Genomic DNA, 14,565 nt, shown 5'->3' with positions numbered 1-14,565 from the left:
AATCACTTTAAAATGTTCTCCATGATTCAGCATACACAGTACACACATAAACCCACAACACACATTTAAAACTGCTTCTCCTCTTATAGGCAATTATGACGAATTGAATCTCTAAAAGTCCTGAGTTTGGCCAAATCGGGTGTAATCTATCAGACTCCAAAGTTAGCTCTGCTGAGGAGTCCAACTGGCGGCACACTCTGTTAATGGTATTCTAAAGCAATGGATGCACTTGATGCTCCAGCTCAAATTGAAATAGGATTTTAATGTGGAATATGTTCTTGTTATAAACATAATATTCCCTCTGTTGGTTTTATAGGCTAGTGATGGGTCTGTTCAAGGGAATAACAGAATAAGCGGCTTTTCCTAATTAGGGAGAATGTTATCTTCTTAACTTCCCAGCTGGAACGCCAAACTACCCACATGGAAATATAAGACAGTTTTTAACATCCAGCTGTGGACCTATTCAAATCGGCTTACTTATTTCACCAATTGAAAAATAAATACACGTCATGATCACCCCCCGTAAACTTTTAATACGGCAAGTATCCATTTGGAATGGAAATTGATTACCGTAAATTGGCGTCATGTGATTTGGTTTAATTATCTTGTAATAAGTGCAACCTGTTTTTGTCTGGTAATGTTTTGTGCGGGTGGGTATTTCTGTACTTCGTTAACCTACTTAACAAATCAGCAGTAACTTCATATTCAAGATGACTGGATTGCTCCGTCTGTTTGGTCGTTTGACAATGAGCCTCTGCACACTCTTACTTTTCATTGGATCCCAATGGCAGTATCTTTTATATAATTCAAATAATATATCTTCAAATGAAAAGGCAGGTTCATAAGTGCATAATAATGAACTCAGTCCCGTGTGTGCTGTTGCCATCTCTTATATCTTTAACATACGTCACACATAAGGCTTGACAACAATGGAAGAGTTGACTACAGTACATACAGTATGGGACTAGGCTACAAAAGCATGTACATACATACACTGCCTTGGGTTATATAAGTGAACTTTTTAAATGCTCTGAGATACCATGACGAGATCCACCGCCATCACCTCATGTTTCAACATAATGCACAGCTAAATGTTGTAAGGATCTGTACACAATTCCTGGAAGCTGAAAATGTCCCAGTTCTTCCATGGCCTGCATATTCACCAGACATGTCACCCATTAAGCACGTTTGGGATGCTCTGGATTGACGTGTACGATGGTTTTTCCAGTTCCCGCCAATATCCAAAAATATAAAATCTAATCAAATCAAATGTTATTTGTCACATGCGCCGAATACAACAGGTGTAGACCTTACAGTGAAATGCTTACTTACGAGCCCCTAACCAACAATGCAGTTTTAAAAATAATTTGGAGAAGAATAAGAAATAAAAGTAACAAGTAATTAAAGAGCAGCAGTAAAATACAAATAGCGAGACTATATACAGGGGGGTACTGGTACAGAGTCATTGTGAGGGGGCACCAGTTAGTTGACGTAATATGTACATGTAGGTAGTTATTAAAGTGACTATGCATAGATGGTAACAACAGAGAGTAGCAGCGACGTAAAGGGGGGGGGGGGTGCAAATAGCCTGGGTAGCCATTTGATTATGTTGTTCAGGAGTCTTATGGCTTGGGGGTAGAAGCCTCTTAGACCTAGACTTGGCGCTCCAATACCGCTTGCCATGCGGTAGCAGAGAGAACAGACTAGGGTGGCTGGAGTCTTTGACAATTTTTAGGGCCTTCCTCTGACACTGCCTGTTATAGAGGTCCTGGATGGCAGGAAGCTTGGCCCCATTGATGTCCTGGGCCGTTCGCACTACCCACTGTAGTGCCTTGCCAGCCAGTGATGCAGTTGCCATACCAGCCAGTGATGCAATCAGTCAGGATGCTCTCGATGGTGTAGCTGCAGAAACTTTTGAGGATCTGAGGACCCATACCAAATCTTTTCAGTCTCCTGACGGGGAATAGGTTTTGTCGTGCCCTCTTCATGACTGTCTTGGTGTGCTTGGACCATGTTAGTTTGTTGTTGATGTGGCCACCGATGAACTTGAAGCTCTCAACCTGCTCCACTGCAGCACCGTCAATGAGAATGGGGGCGTGCTCGGGCCTCTTTTTCCTGTAGTCCACAATCATCTCCTTTGTCTTGATCACGTTGAGGGAGAGGTTGTTGTCCTGGCACCACATGGCCAGGTCTCTGACCTCCTCCCTATAGTCTGTCTCGTCATTGTCGGTGATCAGGCCTACCACTGTTGTGTCATCGGGCACACTTAATGATGGTGCTGGAGTCGTGCCTTGCCGTGCAGTCATGAGTGAGCAGGGAGTAAAGAAGGAGGACTGAGCACGCACCCCCGAGGGGCCCCTGTGTTGAGGATCAGCATTGTGGATGTGTTGTTACCTACCCTTACCACCTGGGGGCGACGCGTCAGGAAGTCCAGGATCCAGTTGCAGAGGGAGGTGTTTAGTCCCAGGGTCCTAAGCTTATTGATGAGCTTTGAGGGCACTATCGTGTTGAATGCTAAGCTGTAGTCAATGAATAGCATTCTCACATAGGTGTTCCTTTTGTACAGGTGGGAAAGGGCAGTGTGGAGTGCAATAGAGATTGCATTACCTGTGGATCTGTTGCGGCAGTATGCAAATTGGAGTGGGTCTAGAGTTTCTGGGATAATGGATTTTATGTGAGCCATGACCAGCCATTCAAAGCACTTCATGGCTACAGACGTGAGTGCTACAGGTCGGTAGTCATTTAGGCAGGTTACCTTAGTGTTCTTGGGCACAGGCACTATGGTGGTCTGCTTAAAACATGTTGGTATTACAGGGAGAGGTTGAAAATGTCAGTGAAGACACTTGCCAATTGGTCAGCGCATGCTCGCAGTACACGTCCTGGTAATCCATCTGGCCCTGTGAATGTTGACCTGTTTAAAGGTCTTACATCGGCTGCGGAAAGCATGATCATACAGTCTTCTAGAACAGCTGCTGCTCTCATGCATGTTTCAGTGCTATTTGCCTCGAAGCGAGCATAGAAGTAGTTTAGCTCGTCTAGTTTAGCTCGTCATTGAAGAGGACAACATTCCACAGGCCACAATCAACAGTCTGATCAACTCTTCAAGAAGATGTTTCACGCTGCATGAGGCAAATGGTGGTCACACCAGATACTGATTGGTTTTCTGAGCCACGTCCATACCTTTTTTCAAGGTATCCATGACCACTAGATGCATATCTATATTCCCAGTCATGTGAAATCCATAGATTAGGGCCTAATGAATTTATTTCAATTGTCCGATTTCCTTAAATGAACTGTAACTCAGTAAAGTCCTAAAAATTTTTGCATCTTGCGTCTACTTTTTTGTTCAGTGTATAATAATAATCATGCATTGAACTGTATCCATCTATTCTGCTAACAATGCCTTACTGTACGTCATGGAATTTTGAGTCAATTATAACCTATTTTTAAAACCTCTTATAAAGATGGTTTTGAAGCATAAACTGAGAATTTGATATTTTTGACTAATATATTTCATATCGCAAAGTAGTTAAAACGCTGTCAGATCCACTTCAGTGTTAGTTTTAGGCCTAACATAAATTGTGCATTTGACAGCTCATTTTTACATGTATTTTTATTTATTTTATTTCACCTTTATTTACCAGGTAGGCAAGTTGAGAACAAGTTCTCATTTACAATTGCAACCTGGCCAAGATAAAGCAAGCAGTTTGACACATACAACAACACAGAGTTACACATGGAGTAAAAACAAACATGCTTTCAATAATATAGTAGAAAAATAAGTCGATATACAAAGTGAGGAAATAAGGTGAGATAAGGGAGGTAAAGGCAAAAAAGCCCATGGTGTCGAGGTAAATACAATATAGCAAGTAAAACACTGGAATGGTAGATTTGCAGTGGAAGAAAGTGCAAAGTAGAAATAGAAATAATGGGGTGCAAAGGAGCAAAATAAATAAATAAATAAATACAGTAGGGGAAGAGGTAGTTGTTTGGGCTAAATTATAGATGGGCTATGTACAGGTGCAGTAATATGTGAGCTGCTCTGACAGCTGGTGCTTAAAGCTAGTGAGGGAGATAAGTGTTTCCAGTTTTAGAGATTTTTGTAGTTCGTTCCAGTCATTGGCAGCAGAGAACTGGAAGGAGAGGCGGCCGAAGAGGAATTGGCTTTGGGGGTGACCAGAGAGCTATACCTGCTGGAGTGCGTGCTACAGGTGGGTGCTGCTATGGTGACCAGCGAGCGGACAGGGCGCAGTGGTAGGTAGTATATGGGGCTTTGGTGACAAAACGGATGGCACTGTGATAGACTGCATCCAATTTATTGAGTAGGGTATTGCAGGCTATTTTGTAAATGACATCGCCAAAGTTGTGGATCGGTAGGATGGTCAGTTTTACGGGGGTATGTTTGGCAGCATGAGTGAAAGATGCTTTGTTGCGAAAAAGGAAGCCAATTCTAGATTTAACTTTGGATTGGAGATGTTTGATGTGAGTCTGGAAGGAGAGTTTACAGTCTAACCAGACACCTAGGTATTTGTAGCTGTCCACATATTGTCCACAAGTCAGAACCGTCCAGAGTAGTGATGCTGGACGGGCGGGCAGGTGCAGGCAGCGATCGGTTGAAGAGCATGCATTTAGTTTTACTTGTATTTAAGAGCAGTTGGAGGCCACGGAAGGAGAGTTGTATGGCATTGAAGCTCGTCTGGAGGGTAGGTAACAGAGTGTCCAAAGAAGGGCCAGAAGTATACAGAATGGTGTCGTCTGCGTAGAGGTGGATCAGAGACTCACCAGCAGCAAGAGCGACATCATTGATGTATACAGAGAAAAGAGTCGGCCCAAGAATTGAACCCTGTGGCACCCCCATAGAGACTGCCAGAAGCCCAGGCAACAGGCCCTCCGATTTGACACACTGAACTCTATCAGAGAAGTAGTTGGTGAACCAGGCGAGGCAATCATTTGAGAAACCAAGGCTGTTATGTCTGCCGATGAGGATGTGGTGATTGACAGAGTCGAAAGCCTTGGCCAGGTCAATGAATACGGCTGCACAGTATTGTTTCTTATCGATGGCGGTTAAGATATCGTTTATGATCTTGAGCGTGGCTGAGGTGCACCCATGACCAGCTCTGAAACCAGATTGCATAGCGGAGAAGGTGCGGTGGGATTCGAAATCGTCGGTAATCAGTCTGTTGACTTGGCTTTCGAAGACTTTAGAGAGGCAGGGTAGGATAGATATAGGTCTGTAGCAGTTTGGGTCAAGAGTGTCCTCCCCCCTTTGAAGAGGGGGATGACCGCAAATGCTTTCCAATCTTTGGGAATCTCAGACGACACGAAAGAGAGGTTGAACAGGCTAGTAATAGGGGTTGCAACAATTTCGGCAGATCATTTTAGAAAGAAAGGGTCTAGATTGTCTAGCCCGGCTGATTTGTAGGGTCCAGATTTTGCAGCTCTTTCAGGAAATCAGCTGACTGGATTTGGGAGAAGGAGAAATGTTGGGGGCCTGTTGACCGGGGTAGGGGTAGCCAGGTGGAAAGCATGGCCAGCCGTAGAAAAATGCTTATTGAAATTCTCAATTATAGTGGATTTATCTGTGGTGACAGAGTTTCCTATCCTCAGTGCAGTGGGCAGCTGGGAGGAGGTGCTCTTATTCTCCAAGGACTTTACAGTGTCCCAGAACTTTTTTGAGTTTGTGTTGTAGGAAGCAAATTTCTGCTTGAAAAAGCTAGCCTTGGCTTTTCTAACTGAAAGACATGGGTAATCATGAGATCAGCGGTCTCCTTCGATGAGGGCAACCTGGGTAAGGCGATGAATGGGCTGCCTTGGAAAACCGATCGACGACCACTAGGATAGTGGTAAGCCCTTGGGATGGGGGAACCCTGTGATAAAGTCTACAGACATGTGGGACCAAGGCGGCTGGGGATGGGCAGAGGTTGGAGCAACCCAGCCGGTCGCTGTTGTGAGGACTTGCTTTAGGCACAGGTGGAGCAGGCCGTAATGAAGGATCTCACATCCTCAATCATGTTGGGCCACTAGAATTTCCACCTCAGGAACTCCAGTGTCCGATTAACCCCTGGATGCGTGTCCCCATTGTAGTACTCGGGAACGAGCTGATCACGGAACATAAAGTCTGTTAGTGGGACCCCCACCAGGGTCAGGTTCTTGGGTCTGGGCTTGTCGGACCGTGGTCTCAAAACTCCATATCATGGGGGCCACAATGATGGGCTCAGAGTCAATCTCCTCATTAGAGGCATTGTGTTGGCGGGACAGAGCGTCTGCTTTCTGATTCTTGGATCCCAGGCGATAGGCTAGTGTGAAGTTGAACCTGTTAAAGAACAGAGCCCACCTAGCCTGGCGAGTGTTCAACCTCTTGGCTTCTTGAATGGAAACCAAGTTCTTAGGGTCCGTCCAGATCACGACAGGACGAGGTGCCCCCTCCAACCAGTGTCTCCACCCCTTAAGGGCCCACTTAACTGCCAAGAGCTCCTGGTTGTCTACATCGTTATTGAGTTCGGCTGGCGAGAACCTCTTGGGGAGAAAGGCACATGGGTGCAGTTTTTTGTTCCCCTTGTTCTGCTGTGAAAGGACCGCCCCTGCTCCGGTGTCCGAGGCGTCCACCTCTACCACGAAGGGGCGGTTAGGATCAGGATGGACGAGGATGGGTTCAGAGGTGAAACGTCCCTTGAGCTTCCCGAATGCCCTGTCAGCCTTGGGGGTCCAGGAAAAACGATTCTGGGACTTGCGGGTTAGGTGCGTGAGAGGCGCTGCACCAAAGTTGTGTATAAAACGCCTGTAAAAATGTGCAAACCCGAGGAACCGCTGGACTTGTTTGAGTGAGGCGGGACGCGGCCAGTCGGTGACCGTCCTCACCTTTACAGGGTCAACTTGGATGCCGGCGGTAGAGATAATGTAGCCCAGGAAAGAAACTTGGAATACATGGAACTCACACTTCTCTATCTTGATGTATAGTTGAATCTGCAGGAAGAGTCTCAGGACTTGGCAGACGTGCAGGATGTGTTCCGGATGGGTCTTGGAGAAGATCAGGATGTCGTTGAGGTAAACAAAGATGAACCAATTCAACATATTCCAAAGCGTGTCATTGTCCAATGCTCGGAAGACTGCCGGTGAGTTTGATAATCCGAAGGGCATGAAGAAATATTCATAGTGGCCACTCGGGGTGTTAAAGGCAGTCTTCCATTCATTTCCCTCCCTGATTCTCACCAGATTGTAAGCGTTGCGGTGGTCCAGTTTGGTGAAGAATTGGGCCCCATGGGCCAACTCCAAGGCGGCGGACATCAGGGGTAGGGGGTAACGATTCTTAATCATAATCCTGTTCAGCCGTCTAATCGATGCAGGGACGCAGACCTCCATCCTTCTTTCCCATGAAGAAGAAGCCTGCACCAGCTAGGGATGTGGAGGAGCGAATGAAACCTGCCTCCAGCGACTCCCGGATGTAATTGTCCATGACTGCTGCTTCAGGGTGTTCGAGAGGGAGTACAGACCGCCCCGGGGAAGGGTGGAGCTGGGTAGAAGTTCTATGGCGCAGTCGTATGGACGATGAGAAGGGAGGGTGGTGGATTGCGTCTTACTGAAGACCTCCACAGAGGTCGAAGTACTCAGGAGGGAGGGCGGAAAAGTCTTGGTTTTCAATGCATGACAGGCAACAGGGCGAGGCTCTTGGTGGGGGTCTTAGGCATTTAGTCAGGCAGTTCTTACCCCAATCTAGTAGGTGTTCCGCGGACCAGGAGAATAGTGGGTTATGTAGCACTAGCCAGGGGTACCCTAGGATAAGGGGGTTCTCGGGAGCAGTGATCAAAATAAAACTAAGAGTCTCTGAGTGGTTCATCCCAACCTGCAGTAGAATGGGCTTGGACTGATATTCCACCTGGCCGGAGTCGATGGGGCGTCCATCAAGGGCTTGAATCTGTAGAGGGATGGGACATTTCATGCAGGAGATTTGTAATTCTCTGGCGAAGTCAGAGCCCTGGAGTCCACAAAGGCTTGAATGTGGTGCTGATGGTTGTCCCAATGGATGGTTGCGGGTAGTGTCAGATGGTGTTCGGGTAGCTGGGGTGTAACTACACAGCTCAGCAGGGTCTCCCATTGTCCTGGCGAGCCCCAGCATTTCCCGTCAACTCTGGGCATGTAGAACGGAGATGGCCGAGAGCGCCACAGCAGAGGCAGCAGCCATCGCGCATGAGTCCATGGGTCCATGATGAGGCAGAAGCTTGCTGTGACGTGGTGAGGATGGACCAAGGTGCAGAGAAGAGAGCAGTCGAGGAATCAGTGGTTAACCTGTTAGGGCTAGGGGGCAGTATTGACACGGCTGGATAAAAAACATACCCGATTTAATCTGGTTACCACTCCTACCCAGTAACTAGAATATGCATATACTTATTACATACGGATAGAAAACACCCTAAATTTTCTAAAACTGTTTGAATGGTGTCTGTGAGTATAACAGAACTCAAATGGCAGGTCAAAACCTGAGAAGATTCCTTACAGGAAGTGCCCTCTCTGACAAGATCTTGTTCTTCTTGTCTCTGTTTATGAAGACTGAGGATCTTTGCTGTAACGTGACACTTCCTACGGCTCCCATAGGCTCTCAGAGCCCGGGAAAAAGCTGAATGATATCGAGGCAGCCCCAGGCTGAAACACATTTGCGCGTTTGGCAAGTGGCCGATCAGAGGACAATGGGCTTAGGCGCGTGCACGAGTCGACCCCATGCTTTATTTTCTTTCCTCTTTTTACCTAAACGCAGATTCCCGGTCGGAATATTATCGCTTTTTTCCGAGAAAAATTGCATAAAAATTGATTTTAAACAGCGGTTGACATGCTTCGAAGTACGGTAATGGAATATTTATAATTTTTTTGTCACGAAATGCGCTGTGTTCGTCACCCTTCTTTACCATTCGGATAGTGTCTTGAACGCACGAACAAAACGCCGCTATTTGGATATAACAGTGGATTATTTGGGACCAAACCAACATTTGTTATTGAAGTAGAAGTCCTGGGAGTGCATTCTGACGAAGAACACCAAAGGTAATAACATTTTTCTTATAGTAAATCTGACTTTGGTGAGTGCTAAACTTGCTGGGTGTCTAAATAGCTAGCCCTGTGATGCCGGGCTATCTACTGAGAATATTGCAAAATGTGCTTTCACCAAAAAGCTATTTTAAAATCGGACATATCGAGTGCATAGAGGAGTTCTGTATCTATAATTCTTAAAATAATTGTTATGCTTTTTGTGAACGTTTATCGTGAGTAATTTAGTAAATTTTTTGTAAATTCACCGGAAGTTTGCTAGTTCTGAACGTCACATGCTAATGTAAAAAGCTGGTTTTTGATATAAATATGAACTTGATTGAACAAAACATGCATGTATTGTATAACATAATGTCCTAGGTGTGTCATCTGATGAAGATCATCAAAGGTTAGTGCTGCATTTAGCTGTCTTCTGGGTTTTTGTGACATTATATGCTAGCTTGAAAAATGGGTGTCTGATTATTTCTGGCTGGGTACTCTGCTGACATAATCTAATGTTTTGCTTTTGTTGTAAAGCCTTTTTGAAATCGGACAGTGTGGTTAGATTAACGAGCGTCTTGTCTTTAAAATGGTGTAAAATAGTCATATGTTTGAGAAATTGAAGTAATAGCATTTCTAAGGTATTTGAATAACGCGCCACAGGATTCCACTGGCTGTTACGTAGGTGGGACGATTTCGTCCCGCCGACCCTAGAGAGGTTAACATGATTTTTTTTATATGAGTACCTCATCTTTGTACCCCACACATCCAATTAGCTGTAAGGTCCCTCAGTTGAGCAGTGAATTTCAGACACAGATTCAACTATAAAGATCAGGGAGGTTTTCTAATGCCTCGCAAAGAAGGGCACCTATTGGTAGATGGGTATAAATAAAAAAGCAGACATTGAATATCCCTTTGAGCATGGTGAAGTTATTAATTACACTTTGGATGAAGGCACTGTATGTACATCCCCACCTGTCCCTCCAGCTGACTGCATGCACATCAACCTTTTTGATGCCAAGTGATATAGCTCAAAGACTAACTGCTTGTTTGTGCACTTTAGCCATTCTATAAAGTATAGACACCGAAGGAGGCGATAATTGCGTAAATGTGCATAAGTCTTCAATGTTTTCAGGGGGCACAACAAGTGACAGTTTCTCTTTTTCAGTCACTGGGCCCAATTATGGCTCCCCCCAGTCGAGAAGAATCCTGGAGTGCGTGGAAATGGAGCCCTATCAAAGCAACTTGCCACTTATCTCCTAAAAGACGGGGCCAGTCACATCCTTGTCGTATTAACATTTAAATTCTGCGATCCTTGTAGCGACAAAAAAAGGAGAGATTGAGAGAGAGAGAGAGGGGAGGAAACCGTTGCGCAATAACATCTACGTGAAATGTAGCTCATTACAAATGCAAGCTTCCTCTCGCCTGATTAAGTGAAGCATAGACTCTTAGATAGGCAGACTATTTTGTGGTTTTCGGTCCTCTTGACAAGATAGCGGTATGTTTGAGCACAGTGCTTTAAATCTACTCGATGTCAACCGTGACATGTTTCTCTTTGCAACAACGCTCACGATATGCAAATGATTCTAAAATGTATTCCATCATTCACTCACTTGCCTCCAAAATATTACATTTCTCCAATTAATTATCCCAAATGAATTGACTGCAATGTATTTCTATACATATGATTAGTGGGTAATGGTGATTAGGGAACAGGTAGTAGACAGATAATGAGATACTCATAAAGGAAAAGGATGCAGTTCACCAAGTGTCATTGGGGTTACCTAATGTCAAGGTGACAGACTGGGGAGAGTTGAGAGAGAGGGGGAGTGTGCGTGTGTGTGTGAGAGAGTGAGTGAGTGCGAGAGGGGGGGAGGGGGCTGGGGAATGAGCGAGAGAGTGTGAGAAAGAAAGAGCAAGAGAGAAAGACCGGGAATGTAAATAAACAAGTAATTGAGGTGAGAGGTTTGTAGGTTTTGTCTTACCTGAGGGAGAGAGGAGTTTCCAGGTGAGCGAGGGTTCTGGTTTGCCACTGGCTTGGCACATCAGGGTGACGTTGGAGCCTTCGTTGACCACGATGTCCTTCGACAAGTTGATGATTGTGGGGGGCACTGCAAAACAGAAAATGACACTTGTTTGCTATTTGCTTTGTTTGACCATTTTATTTTTGTAATATTTTATTTGACTTTTTTGGACAATTAACAAAAACAAACATTATTTGACCATTTTAATAGAACATTATTATTGTAACTTTGTTACCAAGAATTTGGATAAAAGATAAAATACAAAATATTGAAATATAAAATACTGTAAATATGACAGGTGCGAGCAACGGAGTTCTCTGAATCTTGATATCAAGTTGGCGTTGTGACAGCTACATCAGTGTCTCTTATAACCTATAAGCCAGCCTCCGAAAAGTGGAGGAGCACTCAGAAAAAGATAGCCTTTCCTAACATTACAGTTTACCCTTAAAAGCATTCATTGCTGGTACAGTGGACTGAACAAATAGCCAGAGCTATTCAACCATAACCTCAATCAAAATGTGACCGTGTCACAGGAGTTATTCCACCTCAAAGGAAGATAGTGTATTAAATAGGCCTTAGATTGTTGTTTGGGCCATGGGTGCACCTAAGGGCCACCGTAGCCTGCTCACCATCAATACACTCGGATAAGTTCAGCTAGAACTAGGCCTACTCAAGTTGGGGGTGAACGTAATGTAAGAACAAAGAACAAAGTACACAAAACATTACTATGGTTGGTTAGAGTACATTCAGATGAAACCATTTATACAGATCATAAACATGGGGTTTTAGAAGGTGGTACAGAGAGAGCAAAACATGGTCGCAAACCAGGGATGTGATCTGAAAGCTATGACATTGAGTGTTGCTAGTGCAGATCCAAAGAGAAACAGCCAGCCACATTCAGGAGTCTCTTACCAGAACACACATTTCAGCTTTTACTTTACACCTGCTCTTCACTCAAAAGCTCACTCCTGACAGTGCAAAGCACTGAAATTCTGCAAAGATCCGGAAAATAGTCTTTGAAATATTTTTTATTCTTCAAAAAGCAGAAGCACCAGGAATAGCACCTTGACCTAAAAACTGTCAAAGTGTGAAGGGGAGCGAGTTGAGCAGTGAGCTACTTACTATACAAGAAGGGACTTCTGCAAGCAAGCCTTAAAATGTCTCCCCTTTCTATGGTCATGTGTAGATGGGATACAGCTTTTGTGAAATTGATGTCCAAAGTGGATTTTTTTTTTACATTTTAACTAACCCTAACCCTTTTCCTAACCTTCACCTAATTATCCTAACCTGCTACATTAATTATCCTAACTTGCTGTATAAGTTCGCCTTAACCTGCTACGAAAACTCCATTTTGACAAAAGCTGTGACAATAGCCCTTTCTATGTCCCTCCTCAATGTCACTCTGGACCTGGCACCAGAGTGAGGTAGCAATAAACATTGTTCAATTGGGTGCTTTTCCACTAACAATATGTATAATTCCTCTCAAGCCACTTCAGGTAGTGAAAATGTCATCCATTTCCTACAACTTCCTTTGAATGAGACATGGAAATATAGTGATATTGTAGGCTACATTTAAATGAGGCGCTGTATGTTCCACATCAGGGACTGGAGTGGTGTCACACTTTTTGCCCATCTCTAGCAAACTCAGCTGATTAAACTAATTGCATTCTCAAATGAAAATTAGTTGATTAGTTGGAGGTGTGTTAGCTGGGGCAAAAGTGTGACACCACAAATCAGGCGCCTGAGGACTGGAGTTGCCCATCCCCGTTCCACTTTTTTTTTGAGGAAGTGTAATGGCAGACTGACAAGGTATTTACCAAGAACAATGTGCCCCACCTGTGAAGCTTTTCATCCCACCAGCAAGTGATAGGCAAGGTATCTGCCAAACCAAAGAGAGGTGTCCTTGTGTTTCGACATCTCCAATATGTCCTGTCAACGGACACGTTTTGTTTTCTCTCTCTTTATTCTTTTTCAACTATCAAGGATTTCTATTTCCAAGAAGACAGTGAGATGTATGTTTTTTTTGAGAGGAGCCCCAAAAAATGTGGGTTCAGTACCAGAAAAACACAAACAAGACCCAATTCACCTCATGGCTGATGTATTGATTGCCTTTGTACTTGGAACAATATTTGAGAAGAGTGCAGTGCAAGACCTAATCCTTGTCTTTGTGGAACCCTTGCAGAGAACAAAAAGGAAACAGTCAGCACAAATATAAATAAACAGTCAGTATAAATATACAAATAATCATATTATTTAGCGAGTCACTGGGAACAGAATGGCATGCCATGCGTAAGCCCGTGCCACTCCCTAAAATGCTGAAGCACCGTTTAGAATTTTTGGGAAATTTGTGAACTAAATGCGTGTCAAATGTCACACCATCACTTTAGTCAACAAGCCAGAGGAATGTCTAATGATTTGGTGACTCTTCACTGAGTCCCCCCTCCCCCCGAGATGCACACCTACACACATATCCACGGAGAAGTTGGAGAACAGGATTAACCACAGTTTAGGTATTAAGTGCCTTGCTCAAAGGCAAAACGGCAGGAGATGGTGACTAGGTCAGGACACTAATACCAGCAATCATCTGATTTTCCACCCACTCCCACCAGATTTTTCCTGTCAACAACCTGGGATTCGAACCAACAACTCTCCCGTTGCTGGCTGGTCTCTCTACCTGCCACCAACTGCTGTATAGTTCAACAAGCAATCAACTTCAAAGATTAGTACATTCCCACTCAAATAAATGTCCTCCAACATTTCCTTGAGGAGTATTGAGAGCATGTGTTCTTACAATTATTATTTTTAATCCTCTAGTACAGCCACTATTGAAGGCTATCAAATCCTTCTCAAAGATGCCCTCTGGTGGTCAAACTAGCACTAACTAGCATTAACGGTACCAGTGGTTCACACTTAAATAACATGCCATAAAACTCTGCAGCACCATGCAAGCTGCACCGCAGTACACTTCAACTTTTTAAGGACGAACCACTGTGAATGTGCTACTGTCCTGTCTAGCAGTCAAGACTCACCCAAAACTGACTTTCCCATTTCTCATGAGGCCATATGGAAGGCCCAACAGGATGATCCAGAAGTACAGGCTTTGTACCAGACTATCCTGGAAGATGGAGAAAAGATGGTCAATCGTACCACAATGCTGACCATCATTGAAGACAAAGTCTACCGAGTTGTACAGCAACCTCACAGAACACTCTACCAAATGTACATACCTGAACCTCTACGCCTTCCACTGCTGCAACATTTCCATGAAGACCCGTTAGCTAGTAATTTGGGCAGGTTCCAAACCTACAAGCGGTTGCAAGCATTACTATATTGGCCACATCTGAGCATGGATGTGATGGGTCCATTTCCTAGAAGCTCCAATCAGAATGTGTACATGCTTGTTTTTGTTGATTAATATTCCAAGTGGGTGGAGCTTTTTGCCCTTCATCAGGCTACAGCGAGGACCGTCTCTAACATCCTCCCGAAAGAGATCCTGACTCGCTGGACCGAGGTTCCCAATTTGTCTCTG

At 44.4% G+C, this 14,565-nt stretch overlaps 1 protein-coding gene across 2 annotated transcripts in view; it reads right to left on the bottom strand.

Annotated features, from left to right (window-relative positions):
* The window catches only part of LOC106567646 (opioid-binding protein/cell adhesion molecule), a 613,793-nt gene that overhangs the window by 53,982 nt on the left and 545,246 nt on the right, over window positions 1-14,565 (bottom strand). For both annotated transcript variants that reach the window (XM_082960288.1, XM_014137182.3), the window contains one exon: window positions 10,998-11,123. In XM_082960288.1, the coding sequence (XP_082816414.1) occupies window positions 10,998-11,123 (126 nt within the window). The remainder of the gene's footprint in view (window positions 1-10,997; window positions 11,124-14,565) is intronic.

This window comes from Salmo salar, chromosome 13 (assembly GCF_965601325.2).
Source record: "Salmo salar chromosome 13, fSalSal1, whole genome shotgun sequence".
Classification (NCBI taxonomy): Eukaryota; Metazoa; Chordata; class Actinopteri; order Salmoniformes; family Salmonidae; genus Salmo; species Salmo salar.
This window is presented reverse-complemented; position numbering and strand designations above follow the sequence as displayed.